Here is a 23494-nt window from a genome sequence, read left to right as displayed (position 1 = left end):
CTGTTTGAAGAAAATGTAGAATAACCTAGGAAATCACCCTATAAATATTAGCTGGATACATCATACACAGCCACAGTGGGAAGAACCATTAATATAGGGAGAATTGTTCCAGACCACATCATGGATCTTGTGGTTTGGGTTCAGGATATGATAAAAATGCCAAAATGAAATAGTCCATCTCTTCAAAACTAATATACAGCTTCTCCAAACAGCAACCAACACATACACGCTCCATGTTTAAAACTGAATTCTTTTTACACTTGCTAGGTTATAAACTAGAGCAGTGTTTTTCAATCTCAGCCACTTTAAGCTGTGTGGACTTCAACTCCCAGAATTCCCCCAACCAGCATGCTGGCTGGGGGAATTCTGGGAGTTGAAATCCACACAGCTTAAAGTGGCTGAGATTGAAAAACACAGAGCTAGAGTAGAGTAAACCATAATATATTTTCAGTTATCATTAGTATTCACAATGGCCAGCAAACATCCTAGTCTTCGTAACCCACAGAGGTGAAGTTTTCCCAAGTCATTGCAGAGTATAATAACTATGTTGCTTCAAGACCATTTACATATTTATAATCTTTTTTCTACAATGCTGAAGAACTAGCTAACCTGTGCCTGGCATTTTCTGGACTCAGTTGCTACATTGTATCATCCCTTATTTCTCTGAGAACACATAGCTCTTAAACAGCACAGTATGTACTGCAAACAGAGGAAGCATTTTAGTGGTGTAATTCTGTGAGATGCAAGCAAATAAGGCAAAAGTTTCACCAATTTCTGAGAAAAAAGAGCAGAGCCCACCAACAAAATCAAGGTCCAGCTCTCTTAAAAAGGCATTCTGGTAAGGAAGAAAAACTATTGCTATTTAGACATGCGTGAAAATCCTTACAAGCTCCTCACATTTGTAAATCTCAGAAGTGAAGCATTCTTTTAAAATGTAAGAACTATAGTTCTAAACTAAGGTACAAATGTTTTTCTCCCCAGGAATAGAAGAACAGATCATTTTCTCTATGCAGAGTTACACCTGCATTTACACCTGCAATCTTGACTATTAAAGTTTTAGAAGACTTGCTACTTAGATCAAAACTAGAACTTACCTGATACAAAATTATAAAAACTGTACACTTATATTTGGAAACTTTAATGGATTACAGAGAAGGCTGTTTATCTCCAATAACTATTTCTCAAAAGCTCATTCTAAGTACCATCCCTTCATTTTCAAAGAAACCACAGCCAATGATTACTCTTATACACCCAATTCATACATTGTGGTACCTTTCTTAATTTTCCAATTAAGCTTGTTTGGAAGACTGGAAAGTTCTGACCACCTGAAGCTGTTTATAGAAAAAAGTGATTTACAAACTCTCATTGATCTGTCCCACATGAAACTGTATCTGCACAACCCACCTGTTGCTTCCTCCTTCTCCCCCCACCTTGACTGATTATGTGTCATCAAGCAGTTGTCGACTCTTAGCAACCACATAAATATTCTTCATGACAGTCTGTCTCTAACCTGGTCTTTCAGGTCTTCCAGTGTGTACCCAGCCCACTGCCCCTCCACCTTACCCCAATTTAAACTCTGCATCAGTGTAGCCACTTCACGCATCTGAAGAAGTGAGCCACAACTCATGAGAGCTTATGCCTTTTAATAAAATGTGTTAGTTGGAAAAGGCACTACCAAACTCCTAATTTTTGGCTACCATAGACCAACATAGCACTCCTACTACTACATCTCTATAATATACCTATCAGAAAATCATTCTGTTGATGTCCACAGACTTTACTGAGAGGTCCAAAAGCAAAATGGCACTCTGAACCTCCTTCCACTTTTTTCTCACTGCCTAAAATACTAATCTAACCCCATTTTTGAGCCACTGAAATTATTCTTATTCTTTTGATTACTATTAATAGATACCAAATGACAACTATTAAAAACAAGTTTTTAAAGGACATCTTTGCCACCTAGTGGTTCTTACTATGAATGCCTTATCTTTGGCGGGAAAAAAGATTAAATTCCTAAAGCAAATGTTATGCTCTTTCATGCTTTCAGAGGAGACCAATTTCTTGTGATCATTTGCTAGATATATTGGTTGCTTTTATATATATATATATATATATATATATATACACACACACACACACACACACACACAAACATGTACATACATACACATACATACATACATGCAGTTTGTATCCAATACTAGAATATATTTTCCAAGTGAAGCCCATAGCCCATGGAAAAAGTCTGCTCTAACAACTTTCCAAGTATAAACTGATTTTTTAAAAAATTACAAAACACTGCAGCAGTTAGGGATTAGATTTACATGGTAGAGTGAAAAAGAATATTGATCTTGCTTTAAAAAAGAAAATGCTTTTTTATTGATATATCATTCTGTATTCAAAAATTTTGAGTTTAACCTATTACAACCAATAATGTCTTTTTAATTGTGATGTCTTGACCTTAAAGTAATATTGGCTGGATTCACACATTGTGGTAACCTAGTTTTTTAAAAGAAAGGTTAGTTGAACAACTCAGTTGGTTCAATCTGTACTTAAGACTTAGCCATAATGGATAGATTCCCATGCTGATGCTAGGCCAAAACCAAACAAACCACACTGGGTCTTATATAAAGTTATCTATTCAAGAACTTTATTTTTTAAAAAACATGGGAATCCAACCACATGACCTAATTAATTCCGGAGGGTCAGAAATGTTGCAGCATTGCAGAAATTCTCAGAAAACGTATTAAATGGTCTCCTAGAAAGTAAAGAGAACTTATTTTTCTTTTATATTCTAGTGTCAAATGATCAAGATAATCACAGAGACACTGAAGGATCTCTTTGATTATGTAGAACACAATGCAAAATTCAGTCAAGGTGGGTACAGCCAATGCCCATTCAGACTTTTTAAAACTGATAACTGTGGCTTATGAGCTATTAAGGAAACTCTGTGGGTCATTTCCATGTCAAGCATCCCCTCCACCCTCGGGCTAGATGACAATCAGCATGGGGAAGTAGTTCTCAGTTACCTGTAATCTCTAAAGAAGCATTGCCAGAAGCCAACTGATTTCTCACAGGAGCCTTAGAAACCATCATCAATCATTTACAAATGATAATTTTATTTCTGTAAGGCGCACCGTGAATGAGTTGGGTGGCCACATAAATTTCATAAACAAACAAAGTATGCCTTTGGCTGAACATAGGAGTTTTGGTATTGATTTTAATGCAGAAGCATGTAATCCAAGTGTATGTATAGAACAGCAAAGATACCATGTTTGTTGAGTTAAAAAATCCTCCCTCAGCTAAGCATCTACCACATGTTTAATTTTAACTCCCAGAATTGATTTAATTATTTTTGGAAGAGACCACTTAGGTTATCAACTGCTCTGTGCAGGAAGCCAAATTAAAGTATCTGTGACAGATGAATGTCCCTCCTCTGCTCGGATACACCATGAGGAAGGCAGTCCACTACCTCTCTGAGATATTGGTTCTTCTGCCAAACTATACTTGCTGTGTATAAACTTTTCTAAACATTCAAGTGAAATCTGGCTTCTCATTTAAGAGCAGTATTCCATGTCCTGCACTCTGTGATGATAGAAAAGACTTTAGCCTTTTGTGTGGTATCTTCAAGAAACCTGAGGAGTCCTAGCAGATCCTCTTTTCAGATACTATTGCCAAAACAGGCACCCCCCATCCTCTATCTGTGAATTTGATTTTTGCTCCCTATGTGAAGAACTTTCCATTCCTCTGTGTTAAATGTGTTTTATTATTTTTAGCCCATTTTTAACCTATTAAGGCTATGTTGAATTTTGTTCTATAAGGTATAAAACTGTCACTGCCGGTTTTCCACCATGAATGGGTCTGCTGCATTACTTTAAGTGCTGTGAAAGCAAATTATGGCTGCTCAAGGGGAATAAAATAAAAGGAAAGGCAAAAGAAACACAAGTATTTTTTTTCTATCTCCTTAAAGGGCTGCAGAGGGTTAATTTCTAACAAAAGAAATTTAGGATTACAGGCCAAGCCCTCAGAATGAAACTGAATGGATCTGCAATTTGCATTTCTTGTACAGCTGCAAGGTTGAAAGTACCACCTACCAGGCAGTCCTTAAGAAGGTATCTTGGAACAGCAAGCCCATTTCTATTTCTCCCCCAAAACAGATCTTATGCTTCAAACTATGTCTTCCTTTCCCACTATGGCACCATTAGCATGAGAGTCTGCAGGGAGACTCTCTAGGGAGGACAAGTAACATTATGTGCATGTGATGCCATCATGTAAATGATACAATTACGGTATTTGCTCATGTGTCAGTTGTATAATAATGTCGTTACATATGGGATGTCATCATTTCTTCTGTCACATGACTATGAACCCTGTGCCTGGGTTTAAACCAGGCTTTCTCAACCTTTTGACCCTGGAGGAACCCTTGAAATATTTTTCAGGTCTGGGGGAACCCCTGCACATTCAGGCTCAAATATAGGCCAGAAGTTACAAAATTATTTGTTTCATGTATAGGCCTGTATATATGCATTAACAGTGTTCTTAAACTGAAAATAATGAAACTTACTTCTTTAATGTGAAGTTGCCTGAATTTGAAATAATTTTTTAAATAAATTGTGATCTCCCAGGGAACCCCTAGTAACCTCTCACAGAACCCTAGGCTTCCATGGAACCCTGGCTGAGAAACCCTGGATTAAACTAATATGTGGTTTTGGGTTTTGGCTTAGCATGTTGCAGAACCACAGGCACTGTGTTTGCAAACTATGACATGTTATTTACTGTGTTGCATGAACCTACCCAGAAAGAGACACCTACACACATTTTGGCTTACTGAGACATTAAACTACAGTATAGTTTAGCACAAGGGGTGAATTAAGTCTCTGCACTGATGTGTGGCACAAGTTCATTTTTCAAACATAACAGATACAGAAAAATAAATAGAACTCTTATCCAACTAGGTCCCTTCTAGATGTTAAACTACAACTCCAACTCCCGTGGAGGAAGCAGATTGGTGGCCTTCCGGTTTTTTACAGCTTAGAGACAGTGTTACAATATTATTTAGCAATGATAAGCACTACATATTTCTTTTTGGAAGACTAGCCATTGCTGTACAGTATATGGTATACAGTTACAGATATCCCTTTTACGAATCTCGCTTGATGAAACGTCCTAGGATACTCGAAAGTTTGCATAGTTCCCTTGTACTCAGGCAAACTGAAGGTGTATTGTCTTGATGTGGATTTTGGCTCTTTATTTTTTCTTACAATCAACGCTGCCGCTTTTGAATTGTGGGTTTTTTTTCTAATAGAACAATGCTCCTTACTAAAACAAAGATCGGTTTCAGCCACCTAAAGCTATTGATTTTACAGGGGTGCATAGTTGGATACATTGCTACTAGAGGCCGTATTTCATTTTCAAACATTACAGAAATGTTTTCTTTTTCTTGCTAATAGCAAATACAAAATTCCAACTTGCCCGCGCGCGCCACTTTCTTCCTGGCCACCATCCCCCTCCCATTAGTATTATGTTTCTCGTCGCGTCATCAGGAGCGTCATCACGCCGGAAAAGGTGGCTGGTTGGGGCGGTATTGGCGCGAGATAGAAAAGTCTGCTTTGGGCTTTCGGGCGGGCGCCAGAGAGCGCGGCTGAAATTGCGCCGGAGTAGCTACGCGCGCTTTGCTTTGGGAAGTTTTAGCGGCATTTTCTGCAACCCTGGCGGCGGCGGCCCACTCGAGTCCCGGCGGCTCCTTTCGTTGAAGCAAGTCATTTTATACTTCTGGCTTGTTTTATGATTTTCCTGCAGAGTAGCAGAATAGAATGTCTCGCCGGGTTCGCAGGTGAGTTGCGGGTCATACCGTTGCGAGAAGCCGTGCATTTTGGGAGGGATGCGGAGAGAGGGGGCTCTTATCCCTCCCGCCTTTTCGGAAGCCAATTCCGTCCGTCCTCTCCCCCCACCCGAAAGCGCCTCTCCGTTTATATCCCCCGCTGCGCCGCTCCGGGCAGTGGGTCATAAAGGGGAATCAACCTATCAAGCAAATATCGCAAAGGTTTCCATAGGTGATTAATCTGCTGGGGAAGAGGGGGCTGAAACGGGCAGCTTAAACTGGCTCGCGTGAAATGCCAGGGCGGCAAGAGGAACATTTGTTTTCCTCCAGGCTGCGGCCGAGGGGAGGAAAACAGCCTGGGCCCTTTTGTCCTCTCTCTTTAATTATCCATTTAATTTTGCGATAGTTAATCTAGGAAACTTTGCTGGCGTAGAGAAGGGAGCTCTCTCTAACCTGGTTCCTTCTCCCTCCATCCCCAAAGGGCAGTGCCTGTGCCCACAAGTAGTTTTAGCTCATGATCTTGGCAGCCCTGGGGCAACTAGATTCAAGTTCTTGGATTTTGATGAGATGGGGAGGAAAAAGCATGTGAAATCATAATTATCACTAGTGGGAATTCTGTCTGCCAGAGGTGCTGTAATGATGGGGTCAAGTTTTTTTTTTAGAAATCCAAGGAGTTAAATGTTCTTGCTGTGGATTTAGCGCATTAAGCTCTAATGTGCAGGGTTCTGTTTCAAGCTCTCAATTAAACAAATCTCTATGATCTAGCTAATCTCATGAGGATGATAGGTATGAATTTGACTTGTTGGGCTTATTTCCCACTCTGTTGCAAGGACTCTGGGCAGGTTGCATGTCAATAATTCTATCCTGTTTCTCGGCATGAAAAGCTAGTTAGAATATAGGAGGCCGGAAGCTGTGCAGGCGTGGGCTTTGGCGGATCTCCAGGGAGAAAATTCCAAGTGTGAGGGCAACTGCCAGATTTACAAATGAGATCAATGCTTCTAAAGCTTCATTGTGAAGACATTTTGAAATGTCAGGATGGCTACAGTATTTGTATGTAATTTTCTCCCAGGCTTTCAGTGCGGGGTATGGACTAGTCCAGTGTATGGAGATACTAATCTGTGTAAAGTGATTTGAAGAATGCAGTGTTTACAGCTGAACACTTCTCCAAAATGCTTTATTTTGCTAAACTAGTTAGAAATGAATTGGTATTCTTCGTGTATGCTTAAATATAACATTCTCTCTCTCTCTTTTAAAACCTGTTGTAATAGTGAAGAGCAAGATGAACTGCTTTATCAGGATTCAGATGTGACGGACCGACGGGATAACAGGTGTAAAGTCAAGTGGTCTCGTGAAGAAGTATGTATTGTGTTATTCATGAAGAAAAACTGGGGAGACTGGCCTTGGTGGGCAAAGCAGGTGTGGGCCTCTGCAGAAGGTGGATGCATAAGAAATGATCCACTGAAAAGTTTAGATGCAAATATAGTAAATAAATCAAATGGGACTAGCCTGCTTTTGGATTGCTTTAAAATGGAAAACAGGCTTAAAGTTCTCATGAACCAATAAATGGTTGGAATACAGATAGGTCTTATTGTCAACCAAATTATAAGTGGAAATAACACCAAAGATGCATTTGTGAGTCAGCTCTTTGGGTACTAAATGTTTGCCAGAGTTTTCTGTTTGCTTCTATTTGAAGCTTAAGTTTGTAATCTCCATTTGGGGTATTTTCTCATGAAGAGAAACTCAGGGTAAAAGTTAAATAGGCATCTAGTTTCTGATAAATTATATAGACCTATTCAGTGCTTTCTGTTATAAAATCCCTGCATTATCTTTATAGAATTTTTGCAAGATAATGCTTCATTACGTTATTTGGGAGTGGAACAATCAAGTTCTGGGAGCTTGAAAGTTCTTGAGGTGTGTGGGGGGGCAACTGAATTGAGGTTTTATATTTTGCCACACATAGGATCAGAGTTGGCCATTTAGACAAAGTATTCTCTTCTACCAGATCCTGTGTGCTATTCCTGCTGCACTGGGTACTTTGTGTTAGTTGTGTAACTTGCTACCTATAGATAGTTGTTCAATGTGGTCAAATCACATCAGGAATTTGAGCCTCTATTGCTTATTTTGTGTTAGGCTGTGATATATATCCTGACAGTGTTGCTCTTTTCAGGATGAGCTGTTGAATTCACTGGTGACACAGTTTGGACATGACTGGAAATTCCTAGCAAGCCATTTTCCTGTAAGTGGAGTTTTTCAATAGAGTAGGTTTTCTTGTTTTTTTTTTCCCATCAGTAGAAACAAATGGAAGCCCAACTTACAGAAATTTAGCTGCTGGTTAATTAAGATGCTAATGCAAGTCTTCGTTGCTTTTGATTTTTCTTTCTGTCCGTTGTACTAATGTCTCCTTTAATGTGAACCTATTTAAATTTGATCACAGAACCGCACTGAACAGCAGTGTCAATATCGCTGGCTAAGAGTGCTGAACCCTGTTCTTGTTAAAGGCCCCTGGACTAAACAAGAAGATCAGAAGGTAATTCATTGTTCAGTAGTTACTTTTGGAGCTGAGGAAACTGAAGTGCTATCTTTTTTGTGATAGGGAACTTCAGTTTGCACACAGGTTGTCTAATATAAGAAGCGGAGGAATTGCTGAGCATAATTCTCAAGCAAGCCTTTCCCAACTCAGTGCCCTTTCAGAATTTCCAGCCAGAACATGGGCAGGGAATCTGGGTATTACATTTGCAACACGCATGATGGATGGCAGTCTGAGTTCAGCTTCCTGTTGGAAAACAAGAGACACATAATTCAGATAGTTTGCCCCCCGTCACCCAATATAAAGGGGAGTTAATTCAAATTGTGGCATAATTGAGAATCCAAATCTTTATTGCAGGTCTGAACTGCCTGGGCTCTCCAACACCCCTTTTGTATCCTCCAGCATATTCCCAGTGTGGAGCAAAAGCATCTTGATTTTTTGATTTTGGGGAAAAGAGTTAAGCCTTGAAATGCCTTATGCCTTGTGCAGCTTAAAATGCTGATTTTGCCCCTTTCAAGATATTAAATCCTTGTCCTCAAATTGGGCTGGTTTTCCCAATGCAGATTAAGAGAAAAATGGGTGACTTCAGGCAAACCTCCCCCCAAAATGGATCAGAAATGCATGGTCCTGCTTAACTACAACCTTCCACATGGATCCTTGCACAGCTGCTGAAGGATCAAAAATGCATCCTGTAAACAAAACCAAATCTTGTAACCATTTTATTTTTGCTATGAGGTCATTGAATTGGTGAAAAAATACGGCACAAAGCAGTGGACTCTCATCGCCAAGCATTTGAAAGGCCGACTAGGAAAGCAATGTCGGGAACGTTGGCATAACCACCTGAACCCTGAAGTCAAAAAGTCGTCCTGGACGGAGGAGGAAGACCGCATAATATGCGAGGCTCACAAGGTTTTGGGAAACCGATGGGCTGAGATTGCCAAGTTGCTGCCTGGAAGGTATGTTTAAAGGCTGTCGAGGCAGGCCATGTTTTGGAACAGGAAAGTTTGCTGCTGCTGTTGCTTTTCCTTCTGACTAATTGTGCATGCATTATCTATTTTTAAAGGACAGATAATGCTGTGAAAAACCATTGGAATTCTACAATCAAAAGGAAGGTGGACACGGGAGGCTTTCTTAATGAAGCAAAAGAATCCAAGCCCCTCTATTTGCTGGTGGAGGTGGAAGGCAAGGAAGGCCAAAATACACCAGAAGGGGAAAATCAGGTAGTGCAAAACATTTATCTTCCAGTGGCCTATGGAACTTACTTTTGAATAACAAATCCAGTTTTGAAGATGATGATGTATCGTAATGACTAATGAAGGAAGGATGTGCAAAATGCAACATTTCTAGGGATAGAATAGTACAGCACTCCTGGAATATTCTGTTTTTTTCATGGCATGAATGGTCATGCTTGGAACATCACAAACCTCTTTCTCTTCTAGAAGTTTTATTCTAGAAAACTACAAGCTATGCCCAAAATTGCTAGATCAGCATGTTCTGGGAAAAAAGGCAGAATATTTCCAGGAACAATGGAATATTTCATCTCTAGAATGCTGAGTTTTAGGTATAATCTTTTTTCATGCAGTATGTTTACATAAGGGTGCCTGGTTCAGTTTTACATATATCATAGTTGAACCTCCTGTTTCATTTGCTCATTATTTATTCAGTTTGTTTAGACTTATATGCTGCTTCAATAATAAACTAAGTGGCATATGTTACGATTCAGCTTATTACATCAAAGCTTGATAAAGAAAAGCAGCAGTATTCAGTGCTATATTTATTTGTCAGCTCTCAACTTTTGAAGAGCTTTTTTTTTTTTTTGCAAGGCTTAGCCCTGTAAAGGGCTGGGAGGGAGGTGGAATTTGGATTCAATGAGTAAGCAAGGTTCATTCAGGGGAAAGCTTTAAAAAGAAAGAAAATAAAATTAAAACTGTTGAAATGACCATTGTTTCAGAAGTGTAGTAGGAAACTCCCATCAGAGTTGACCATGTTGGTGGTGACAGAATTGAAATCCAACATCTGGATTTAGAAAATATTGTTTTTTGCCATTGCTGGGTATGAAGAAACTAGGTCTTGTTTGTGTTCTTTCTGTCACTGATTTTACAATCTTCAGCTTAGAACATGATTTTGTTTATTGTGATACAACTCACTCATCTTTCACAGCAACATTTTTTGACCAACTGGCCTGTCCACACCTTGGAAATAAAGAAGGAAGAAGTCACTGATGAAGAACCAACAGAACTGCAGATGTTGCCATCTGAGCCAATGCTTGAAAGCCTGGTGGAGCCCAGTGTCACTGGAGCATCAGAAAACATGGTGCCAGATGATCCTTTGGATGAAGGTTCTTCTGCATGCACTTGGGTGGTTGAAGCAGGCAGTTATTTGTGTACTGCTGTAGCCCCAGCTATTTCAGAAGCTCTGGACATGATTGAATCTGTAAGAAGTGGCTTAATTGAATATTTTGATAAACTACATCCGTGTTTAGAAATTATTTGAAGGAAAATAGTCCTTTTGGGGGGCGCTAAGTGGATATGCATTGTAACGAATCTGATTTCCATTTTGTATGGCTTAAATTTACTTTGTGTAAATGTAACTTTGTGTATATAGTGTATCTTTGCTGATTTTGACTTGACTTTAATGTTTTGTGATTTATTGGCATTTTGCTGAATTACATGTGACCACTGGTTATATCCATCTACATAAGCTACTTCAAAAGAGTGAATGTGATATAATGGTTAAGATACTGGACTATGAGTGGGGAGATCCAGGGTTTAGATCTTCTGGCATAGAAGCTGACTGAGTGACTTGGCCCAGTCCCCTTCAGTGTACTCAGACTAGGAAGTAAAAAAAAAAAATCTGTCAATCAGTGCTAAACCAGCGCAGTAGATTGTGGTCTATAACCTTCAATAAAGAGGCTTATGGATTGATTAGGGCTGAATAGTAAAGCTATTTCATTATCCAAAGCTATTAGCAGAACTGCCACCTTTTTGTCTGTCACGGCATTCGTTATCTGCAGTCTTGTCTTAGACCTGGATCTTATTCTGGTTATTCCTGTTTTGGCAGGACCCAGATGGCTGGTGTGATCTGTCTCAGTTTGACCTACCTGATGATTTGTCTGCAAGTAACAGCAACAGCCCAGAGAGGCAAACCTCTGTAAAGCCCTACTGTTCCTCACAGAATGTGACGGAGTACCGTTTAGATGGCCACACCATCTCGGATCTCAGCAAAGGCAGCAAGGGTGAACTCATCCCCATCTCGCCTTGCACAGACATGAGCTTTGGCACACCCCCTGCTGTGCTCAAGAGGCAAAAGAAGAGGAAAATTAGTCTCTCACCAGTTTTAGAGGGTGGCACCAGTACAAACCTCTCCTTCCTTGATTCCTGTAACAGCATGACACCTAAGAGCACTCCAGTTAAGAGCACCCCCGTCAAAACTCTGCCATTCTCCCCATCCCAGGTATGTTGGTTTGAAGAGATGGGCATAAAGAACAAGATAATGACTACTTCATTGTGCCAAGGTGCCCTCTTACATTTAATGATACAATAGTCCATTTTGACAGCTGGCAGCATCCTGTTTCAGCATCCTGTTTTTATTTGGTGGAATGTGTGCTTGACCTATAGGAGTGACAGGTGTCAGACCTCGTTTGAAACCCACTTTTCAGGGTTACTTCAGAGTAATGGAAAGTAGTCATCAGTAACTACCATATATAACTATATAATAATGTTATATAGAGTTTTGGGTTGCTTCCAAGAAAGATTAGGTCAACTTAGGTCTGGTTGTCTCAATTTGATGCTTTCTGCGCCTTTCAGAATTTGTGGTTAATGTGGCTGGTTGACAGAAACTGCCTAATAGCCAAACTGGTTGGGAATTTTAAGTTGTAATTCTAATACAGGGGCTCAGTTTGAAGAAAACTGGGTCAGGAAGAGGACTTGGTATGGGCTGAAAATGGTACATGAAACCATTCTGGGTGCTTTTAAATGTTAGAAACTGGCCTGCTCACATCCTGATAAGGTCAGAAATGAGTGGCAACCTTTTGTTAGCCAAGGTTATTTTTCTATAATAGTAATCTCTTATGTCATATCCAAATTCTCTCTTTAGGGCATCCTGTTTTCTTCCTCTGCGTCATATTTGTTTTGCTTTTCCTTTTTATCCTAAGAAAGTGTTTTTCAACCTCAGCAACTTTAAGATGTGTGGACTATAGACTGCTTGAGTCACAATTTTGGCCTTGATTTATCCGGATTCTTCCTCTTTGAGTTTCTGCTTACTGCTAAAGAAAGTTTTTTTTTCCATGTGTGGCATCTGTATGGACTTCATGGAATGTATTCTTACCATTCTAATGGCAAAATGGAAGGTCAGGGATTTACTTGATATGGGGATTGTCCTTCACTCCCTAGCCTTGTTTCATAGTTTTATGTTTTTGAATGCATGGGACCAACACTAGCAGCTTGGGCTTTTTTTTAATTGGCCTAGCTAATAACTTCAAGATAGAAAGTGCCCTGAGTATCTTGCTTCTTATGGATGACTGAACACAGATAGATGCTGTTGGATGTTTGTTGTAAAACTGTGTTACCAGGTGCTTTCATGCTGAAATCCTGTGACATGTTTATTGCTAATATGGGAGCCTTCCTGCTATATCATAAGATTTGACAATGCATAATTTGCAGACCTGATATCAATTAAAAAATAGAATTTGGTATTAAAAGCTATAAGAATTTTATATTTAATGCTGGATTACACATACACTTTTGTCTCCCTTCTCATGTCTAAAAATAAGAGAAATAATTTGAAAAAAAATATCTTTCTTTCTTACTTATAAGCTGACTTTGCTGAGTCCACTCCATAAAGTTCAATACTGATTGCACTGACTGGCAGAATTTCAACTAATATTTCCAGGAAGTTGTTAATATACAGATCCCATTGATCTATAGCCTTTTACTCCAAGGTAGAGGCCAAGAAGGGGAAATAATTCTTTCCTAGAGGATTCCTTCCCTCTCTCTTTTAAAAAGTTTGGCTTATTTGCAATTTCTGAACCCATCTGGGAAGCAAGACAATTGCTAAAAACTGTTTGGCGGGGGGGGGGGGGCAGGGAAAAGCTTAAGTATCAGTTTTCCTCTGTGCCAACTCTTCCAGATTAGCATGGAGGGGAAACACAATCAATGACTGGAAATAAGTCAGGCTACAAATCTAACTTTTTGTGAGCTCTAGAGGCTGCTGTCTGAAAAGGTTTTTCATTATAAGGATCCAATGTTCCTGTTTTATGATACTCCTGTGAATAGGCTGCTCACCATCAGATGGCTTTATCTCTGAAACATTAGCACAGAGACAGATAGCTCTCCTGACCATGTGAGCGTGCTGTGTAAAGGCATCGGTAACTGCAGCATATGATGGAACCTGAAATGATAAAGGAAAGTGTTTCCTTTTTTACTTTCCTTTGCTTTTGGGATGTTCCCTTTTGAAAATGAGATGAATTTTAAGATATTTTAGAAGTGACAGGCTGCATACGAGGAACAGAAAATGCTGCTATATACTGAGTCAGATCACTGCTGTCTATACTTTTGTACCTATCTCCATGGTTTCAAGGAAGATTTGTTAGAGTGAGATGCTAAGGATCGAAATTATACATTCTACTACATGTGGGAGTATGGTAGAATATATATCGTGCAGGTTTGAGAATGAGCAGGATATTGCAGAAACACTGAAGAACCAAGGTAGGCTCTGCTCCGTCCTGAAGTTTTTGTAGGCTGAGGAATTACGTTAGTATTTCCATTTCCCACCCAGTCCTGTTATTTCAGTAACATTCACCAAATTACTTTGAGGGTTCTCTTCTGTCTTCATGAAAAATAACATACTAATTTCTTTTATATTGTAGTTCCTGAATTTATGGACCAAACAAGACACTCTTGACTTGGAGAATCCCTCCTTAACTTCCACACCTGTCTGCAGCCAGAAGGTGATTGTGACAACCCCACTGCACAGGGACAAGACCCCACTGCTGCAGAAGACCTCTGTGTGAGTCTCCTTTCTATTTTTCTCCTCCCAAGCTGTACCTTCCAATCCAGGAGGTTTGGGCAAAGCATACAAGAGATAAGTGTGAAACGAGGAATTTTTATGTGCTTTAAAATGCTTTATATAGTTCTTGGTTTTACCTAATTTGGCAGCTTTTGTCTCCTTCACAGATCCTTTGGATATAAACGTGTTGGGCTGTGTAACATAGCAGGCCATGCTATGTTAGAGTTTGTAGTCCTGCCTCCTCATAAGTTAACTTGCCCTCCTCAAGTTGATTTAAGTGTCCCAAACAAAATTACCTTAATAGTGCTTTCACTGACTATTTCCTTTGTCATTTATCTGAATCCAGTCTTGGATTTAAAAATGAGAGTGCTTTGCTTTTCCGCATTTATGTTTTCAGATTTGTGACTCCTGATCAGAAATATACAACAGACAATACACCTCACACACCAACTCCTTTTAAGAATGCTCTAGAGAAGTATGGCCCAATAAGGCCTTTGGTATGTATTGAGCCAGTTCATGAATTCTTCCTATGTTTGTATCTTGTGATATCCCCAGTGGAGTAATGGTCCCCTAGTATGCCTCAAGAAATGGAGCCAAAAAAGATCTCTTGTCTGAGTCTATTAAGGAACTGATTACAGCTCCTGAACTATATTTGGTTCCCATCCATGTTTATGTGCTCTCAAGGATGGTTTAATTAATTTTGCTATACGTTGTAGACAGTTGGACTAGATGGTCCTTGTGATCATTTCCCTGATTCCATATTTCTCCCTATCTGGTGGGCTGTCAGAATAGGGTATTGGCTTCAAATGACTATTTGCAGAGACCTTTTGAAATTAGGCCAAAGACCAAAAGCTGCTTGCTCTGGTTTTAAAATGTAATGGTGGTTGCTATAGGTAAGAGAACTTGATATAAATCCCTTCAATTTTCTCTTCCACCACCACCCAGTTCTGTAGAAAGCTCTTACCCTCTATCTCCCTTTGCTTTCTTGGGAAATCAGAGGTTTTTTTTCCAAGTATGTGCTTTTAGGAATGAATAAGATAAACTTTATGCCCATTTGTGGGCAAAGTTACTATTTTAGAAATTTGGAACTGCTCCTTCAGGATAAAGGACAAAATGCCAACTGTTGAGCCATGATTCTGCTACTAATCACATTTTATTGGCTGTCCATCCTATTTTGCATCACAAACTACAGCCCCAAACACCTAATCTGGAGGAGGATTTAAAAGAGGTACTCTGGAGTGAGACTGGAATGGAACTGATCATAGAAGATGATGTGAAACCAGAGAAACAGAAGAGAAAACAAGGCGTAAGCATCTGATTAAGCATGTCTGTTAAAAGTTATCTTTCCTTTTAGCTGTCCTTCTAACTTTTGAAGTATACAGAGCCAGTTCTGCCCCATACTGGTTGGGTTACCACAGTGCACCTCTTTCTCTGATAATACAACTTTTAAAAAATGAGTGCAAGGCCAAAGCATTTCACTTGCACCATAGAGTATTTGATCTGAAATCCATTGTAGAGTATTAATTTTCCAACTTCAGTGAGGCCTTCCCATGTCAGAATTTGTGTTGCAGAAATCAGCCAGTTTGAAGAGCAGGCTTAGGGAATCTTTATCCCCGATGATGCCCTTTATGGATAATCTGCCAACGACTTTTTCTCTCTCCAATTTCCTTTCTGTCCAGCAGGGAGGAAGATGGAGAGAGGGAAGAAAATGGTTTGTGGAATGGTTTCCAGGGAAGAAAAAACAAACTATTTTGGACTAAAGTCTGACTTTTGCATTTAATGGGCTTTTGAAATTAGCTTGAGGGTAGCAGGTTATCCATGTTTGGGAAGAAGAATGATTAGAGCTGAAGCAGCTGGGATCTGCTGATAGGTTAGTGGACAGTTTGTTAATAGTTCAATGAAATAGCAAAAATCTTCCTTTCTACCCTCTCAAAGACTATTAAGTCCATGTCTGTAGCAGACTAGATATAGGATGGTGCTTGTACGCCTATATTGTGTGCCTAAGTTTTTATTGTGTGGTTCTTCTAGTGTTGTAGATGATAGGTTTTTCTTATTGAGTCTCCATTTTGCATCTGTATTGCCTCTTAGATGACTATTTTTGGTCCTGACTTTGGGGTAGTCAATCTTAGTTTTTAAGTAAAACTCTGTTGGTCATGCAAACTTGAAATTTGCCCCGAACTGTTCTATGATGCACATGAGCAAACTGGTTGTACTAGTACTCTCCTAGCTGCATTTTGTATGTGAAAATGAGTTGTACCAGTGTGCTAGTTGGGGAATTCTGGGAGTTGAAATCCACACAGCTTAAAAGTTGCTGAGGTTGAGAAACACTGCTCTAAAGCATCACAGGATCCTCAGTCACCTGAATATGAGCCAAAAGGAAAAGGCTAACAGTATATTATGAAATATATTGATCTCTTACGGCCCAAGTATTTTTGAACTAGGTTCTACCGTCTTGTATCTCTGTCTTATAAAAACTGTGAGATAGGACTGCAACCTGTAGATCTGGCAGTCTTTAAGTCTCTGAGTGTTCTTGTTTTGCAAAAAAGAAGATTATTATTTGTTTGGAATTTGCAAAAAGTGTTGTGTGTTACAGTTTGGTATTTTAGGCTTGAGACTTCAGAGACCCTAAATTGTAGCAGTTACTCCTCAGTTTAGGGCATTAACTGAACAAACTTTGTTATGTTTTGTCCGTTGTGATTCATGCCAGAGCTGACAGGCTTTGCATTAATCATTTTAGTAGTTCATTTGACTTAATAGTGCATTTATTTGGTGCACTGTTATTTCTCAGAAAACCTTAATAGCATTGGGTTGTTTTGCCTCCTACTGGTATTGAAAGGATCTTAGTGACAAGAATGCACAAATAAATTAATTCTCCAAAACATAATTCATGTCCAGATTGTTTAGGCTCTACAATAATTCACTACAAGTCAAAATTAGAATCAGATATAACTTGCTGCCCAGATTTTTGCTTTTTGTTTTTGTTTCTTGTTAGAGCCTAAATATCCTGATTTCATTGCCTTTCCAGTTGCACAGGAGTCCAATTAAGAAGGTCAGGAAATCCCTTGCTTTGGACATTATTGATGAAGACTTGAAGCTGACTGTTTCCACCATGGCCAGCCCTGTTTGCTTCAAAAGAACTCAGGTGAGCTGTGATCACATGGAGAGTAAGTTTGCAGCTGTTAATGATTTTAAAATATCTCTCCTTGCCCCCTAGCTACAGTATTCTTTCATTCCTACAGGAAAGTTGATATTGCCCCAGGCTTTTTCTCTCCAGAAGGCACTTTCATATAGATTTTATTATATTTATATTTTTATTGTATTTTGTAATCGTAATGGTTTTATATTTTGATCTTGTTTTATTGTAAGCCGCCCAGAGTCCCCCTGTAGGGGAGAGATGGGCGGTGAATAACTTTTATTTATTTATATAAATACATAAAATTTATTCACCGCCCATCTCTCCCCTACAGGGGGACTCTGGGCGGCTTACAATAAAACAAGATCAAAATATAAAACCATTACGATTACAAAATACAATAAAAATATAAATATAATAAAATCTACATGGCAAAGAGATCTTAATCAGTCCTTCAGTGTGGTAGGTCCCTTTGAATCACTTCATGGCTCTAGCCACACCCAGGTGTAATTATTTGCCCTCCCATTCCAAGCCTGCCTACAAAACCAAGTCTTTAATCTTTTGCGGAAGTCCAGGAGCGAGGGGGCTTGTCTCACCTCTGGGGGAAGGATGTTCCAAAGGGTGGGAGCTACAGCAGAGAAGGCACACTTCCGAGACCCTGCTAGATGGAATTCTTTTATAGATGGGGCCCATTACATGCCCTCCCTGCATGACTGGATGGGGCGGGTTGATGTAATAGGGATGAGACGGTCCCTCAGTTATCCTGGTCCCATGCCATGTAGGGCTTTAAAGGTGATAACCAACACCTTGAATTGGACCCAGAAGCAAACTGGGACCCAGTGCAGCTCACGCAACAAAGGTGTTATGTGTGCAAATCTTGGAGCACCCAGGATTGTCCACGCGGCTTCATTCTGGACCAGCTGTAGCTTCTGGATATTTTTCAAGGGTAGCCCCATGTAGAGTGCGTTACAGTACTCTATGTGGGAGATAACCAGGGCATGACTGACTGTTCGGAGGGCCTCTCGGTCCAGGAAAGGGCGTAACTGGCGCACAACACGAAGTTGCGCAAAGGCCCTCCTGGCCACGACTGCCACCTGCTCATATGTTCTTACATAACTGCTCACTGTAGTGTACCTGTATAGGCACAATTATATGCACACACTTTAAAACTCTTCCTGTTTCATAAGATAGGGATTTAGCTTCAGGAACTCTTAATGCTTTCAGTACTTGGTTCTTTCAAAGACTGGCAAAAGTCCTCTATATTACATAAAACCTGGCAACATTTCACAGAGAAGACCTGTTCCTTCTTTAGAAAGTTGCCCTTCTTTTTGGTACTTTAATGATCAATAGGTTTTCATTCTCATAGCATTTGCTTGTACTTTACCAGTGCATTGTGCTTTCCTGCTATTTTCAGTATTGGAAATGGTAATGAAACATTTCCTTCTGACAGCAATTTCTGTAAGAGCACTTAAGCGTATTAGTGAGAACTGTTAGGTATTATCTGTCTATGCTAATGAATTATCTTGAAACTGTATTTTTTAAAAAAAACAATAAAATACAACAAACCCCATGTGACTTTTTAAAATAATTACTGTGTATTTGTGCATCATTAATTCTGATGTAATAATTGATACTTGACTTGTTAATGTGCTTTTCTATAATGCTATAAATTAGAAGGCAGCAGCTTATTACCATCCATCCTGGAAAATAGTTGGTCTCTGTTGAGTTGCAGGAAAGCTGCGCTGGGCCCACGCCGCTTTTAGCAACCACATCTCACAGTCTGCAGATAAGTGGCTCAATTTTTACTGTAGACAAAAATATAATAAACATCTTCTGGGTAGGAAAAAAAATGAGGTGGGGAGATTGCAGACTCAAGAGCAGAGTAGGCAAATATTAATGGTATTGAGGGAAAATGTATATGGAACTTCATTAAAATAGCAAAATGTCCAAATTTTGATCAAAAACTTCCTTGGAGCCCAAGAATTCAATCCATGACTTTTGATAAGGCAATAGCTTCCTTACTAGATGTTGTTTTTCTAGAGTATTAAAAGGCTTGTTGTGGGAGAGGGATATGCCAGTAATCTTGAAGGAGGTACTGGTACACCTCCTGCTTAAGAGCTCATGCCTGGAACTGGCTATGTTAAAGAAATATTATCCTGTCCCCAACTTCCCCTTTTGTGGGGAAGGTTGTGGAGAAAGTGATGATGTGGCAGTTACAGAAGACCCTGGAAGAAGTAGAATATCCAGATTCTTTTTAGTCAGGATTGAGGTATGGGCATGGGTTGCTCACAAGGCTCACCTATGGAGGGACTTGGATGCTGTGCATGACCCTCCTTATGCTGTTTATTTTCCCAATGTCCTTTGGTGCCATCAACCATGGTATACTTTTAGATTGCCTGCAAGGATTGGGAATTGAAGGAACAATGTTGCAGTGCTTTCATTCCTTCTTAAATGGGTAATTCCAATAGTAGCTGTGGGGGAGACTTTGGGTACTCCACTATATTGGTACCACTATATTGGTAGCCCAGTATTTCTCATTTCATTTAAAATCGATATTAAGCCGCTAGGTACGAACACCTGCCAGCACAGGGTGAGGTATCTCCACTCTGGGCCGAATGGGAGGTGCAGTAGAAGTCTTGATATGGTCCATGGGGCTGTTGGGGTCTGGATGGGGAGAAAAGTCTGTCTGATTAAAGCAGCATACAAATTATATTAAACAAATACATTATTGTGCCATTTTCAATGCCATTTTGATACATTTGATTACACTAGCTTTTAAAACGAGATTTATTTATTTTATATCCCGCCTTTATTATTTTTATAAATAACTCAAGGCGGTGAGCATAGCTAATACTCCTTCTTCCTCCTCTTTTCCCCACAACAACCACCCTGCGCGATGAGTTGGGTTGAGAAAGAGTGACTGGCCCAAGGTTACCCAGCCAGCTGTCATGCCTATGGTGGGACTAGAACTCACAGACTCCTGGTTTCTAGCCTGTTGTCTTAACCACTGGACCAAACTACAGGTCCATACCACAGTTACCCAGCCCGCAGCTGCCTTATGAATTGCTAAACCAGGAAGAGGTAGCCTGCAACTTCTATGATTTCCAGGCAAGTTTTGCTGCCAAGATGGGGAAGCTTTCTAGAGAAAGTAATGGCTGTTTATTCTGAATCATGGTAATATGTCTGTTAGCCTTGTACATTAGTACTGTTGCCTAGCCTTGGTGCTAATTGATCTCCATAGCTAACACAGTGAGATGAAGCACAAGTGTGATCTTTTGCATTACTCAGCAGTAATCCTTATGAAGTCTCTTACTCATGGAGATACTGTATGCTGATAGATTATTACTTTGATTGCTGTACAAGTGAAGTGTTAAAAATAAGGCATTTTTTTCTGTTTGGAAAGCTTATATCATGCAATATCCTGATTACATTAAATGTATGCTTTCTGCTTGCTTTATAATGTATTAATAGGAATGGTTTGGAAGGAAATCAGGCAAGTATGTTTCATGGCAACTGTTGCTTTTCTCCTTGGTTGACTGGGGCCTGAATTTCCTTTTGCAGTCCCTAAACTTTTCCTTGTCAAGCAGCAAGAATGACAACAGTTTACTCAACAGAGGATTTGTGCACATAAAGTCTGAGAAGGTTCCGTCTTCTAGAAGAAACCAAAGTAAATTCAGGGCACCAGCTCTGGTAAGTATAGGTAGTTATGGAAATTTTCTAGATGCCACAATCCTAGGGATTTGAAAAATGGGATGCTAAAATCCCTACCATGCTCCTAGCACCTTTGTTTTAAGGTTATAAGATCTATCTCTAAATTTGTTAATCAAGAGAAGTCACCTTTCAGTCAAGTTTGGTTCCTGAGGACTTGCATAGACATATTTGTGAAGTTTTCTAGGCCACAACATGAAAGCAGTTTGTCATTGTGTCAATTAACTTTTGCACCTTTGAAACTAATTATAAAGTTTGGTCAGCCATTATTTCTTAAGTAGTTCAGTTTACTATACGCTGACAATATAAAGGTTGCCACTGGGCAAAAATTCCACGACAAAAACTCTGTCTCCCTCTCTAATGATTTCATGTCTGTCTACTACAAATGCACTATGTGGTTTTTATTTATTTTTTTAATTTTCTTTCTCTGGAACTCTGTGCATCTCATAAACTTCATTCTCCTGCCATTTTGATATATGGTCTAGTTTGAAATCTGTTTTGTGATAACCTCTTAAAACTGGAAATGTTGCAAAGATTCTTCAGTCAGTTTCTGTAGGAAAGATAACCATTCATTTGTTTAAACTGGCAGGTACCTTCCTCCCAGTTTGTTCTTTCCATTTATTTGCTATTATCTGCTTCCAAAATAAGGATATGTTGAAATAAAATCATTTTGGGACCATGTTCACAAATTGTCCTTAGCTGTGGTCAACTTAACTGTAGTCTGTTGATAATCCACAATGGGTTGAAATCTCATACCACATTAAATCATCCACCATTTACAAATCTTTTGTAAATCTGCATCCATGTGGTACTTCTCAGTCACTAGATGCATTTACAATTGGTGTATTTGCTTTTTCTGTTTTGTAGATGTCCAGTGCTTGGAAAACTGTGGCTTGTGGTGGTTCCAAAGATCAGCTGATCATGCAAGACAAAGCTCGTCAAGTCCTGGGTGTTTTGAAACAGAATCACACATCTCGGACATTGATCTTATCTTGAAGAACTCTGTAATAATAAGTTGTTCTGCTTTTTATATGGAAGTGGGGAAGAGAGGAAGAGAAAATATTTGACTTATTTTTTCAGTGCAACTTCTCTTTCATGACATCTGAGATTTGAAATTGTGCTAAGTTCCTGATTCTAAATGGGGTGCAGAAAATTTGGGCCTAGCAGAATGCCAAGAATGTGACAGCCATAAGTACAAAGAAATACCCACGCTCTCAACAGTCTTTTTGTACTTCCTGGGTCATTTGCATAAGTGGAAACAGACACAGTTTTGTCTTTGCCTTCAACTGACCTACAAGAGGGACCTAAGAGGTGAATGAAGTGACACTGATGAGACAGCCCTGGATGTCTGGATCTAGTTAGTTTCTACCCGCTCTGTTCAGTTTTGCAGAGCTGGGCAATGGTTTTGGATAAAAGGAAGATTACATATTACCAGCTGGAAGTATCTGTGAACACCAGACTGAACCCAGAACACGATCTGATATGCTATGAAAGTATAGTATTGAAACCAATTCCACAGACCATTGCTGGCTAAAAACTAATAACATCACTGCCTTTACCCTTTGTCAGCATCTTTTGCTCCTTACTGAGATCCATGATTACTTATAAATGCAAGCCACAATGTACAAACCTATTTTGTGTGATATTTCCAGGGTCCACCAGAGGGTGCTGATGTTAACATACTGCTCTAGCTCACCAGCCTATATAAATCCATCTAAGGAACAAGCCAGATGCCTTAAAGAAATAGTCTATGTATTGGGTGTACATTCTTGTAGGAGACTTTGGGAACACCTGTGTATAGGTGTGAAGGCGTGGGACATACTGCATGAGGAAAGCTACGCTCAATGCAAATTTGCTTCTGACAATGTCTGCAAGCCACATTTACTGTTTTGCTGTAGAAGACATTGGTGTGATCTTGCAATTCAAATGGGTCTTTCATTGTTGTTGTAAACAGTGAAGTGGGCAGAGCAATGGTTGGGATGAGCAGTGCCTCATTTGGGGCTTGTGCTGTTCATCTGAAGTGTATCATGGTGATTGGAGAGATCCTGCCAAATTAATCATTCTGAACATACTTTTGTTAACTGAATTAGCTTCTGGGTTCCTGAAGCTAATGCAGATCTGTGTTATTTGGGCAAATGGCTGTGTTGCAGTGCTGTAGGTTGATATCCATGGTGCAATAGATAGGGAAACTGGCTGTATACCGACATCTGCTTATCTATTCTCAGTGGCAGATATGGAGGCTTGCCTCTGCAAAATGTTTACTACGAACCTCAATCAGTATGAAATTAAGCCTTTCTCA

General features: G+C 39.6%; 1 protein-coding gene across 1 annotated transcript; it reads left to right on the top strand.

The window, feature by feature from the left end:
• Positions 1 to 5734: 5734 nt before the first annotated feature.
• Positions 5735 to 23096, top strand: MYBL2 (MYB proto-oncogene like 2). Its single transcript, XM_063300058.1, has 14 exons — positions 5735 to 5833; positions 7090 to 7177; positions 7989 to 8057; positions 8256 to 8348; positions 9084 to 9304; positions 9412 to 9568; positions 10509 to 10781; positions 11409 to 11801; positions 14215 to 14354; positions 14752 to 14851; positions 15547 to 15660; positions 17380 to 17496; positions 21049 to 21177; positions 22063 to 23096. Exons 1-14 carry the CDS (start codon positions 5814 to 5816, stop codon positions 22189 to 22191), a joined length of 2043 nt encoding a protein of 680 aa, XP_063156128.1. The 5' UTR covers positions 5735 to 5813; the 3' UTR covers positions 22192 to 23096.
• Positions 23097 to 23494: the final 398 nt, after the last annotated feature.

Source organism: Candoia aspera, chromosome 3, assembly GCF_035149785.1.
Source record: "Candoia aspera isolate rCanAsp1 chromosome 3, rCanAsp1.hap2, whole genome shotgun sequence".
NCBI lineage: Eukaryota > Metazoa > Chordata > Lepidosauria > Squamata > Boidae > Candoia > Candoia aspera.
This window is presented reverse-complemented; position numbering and strand designations above follow the sequence as displayed.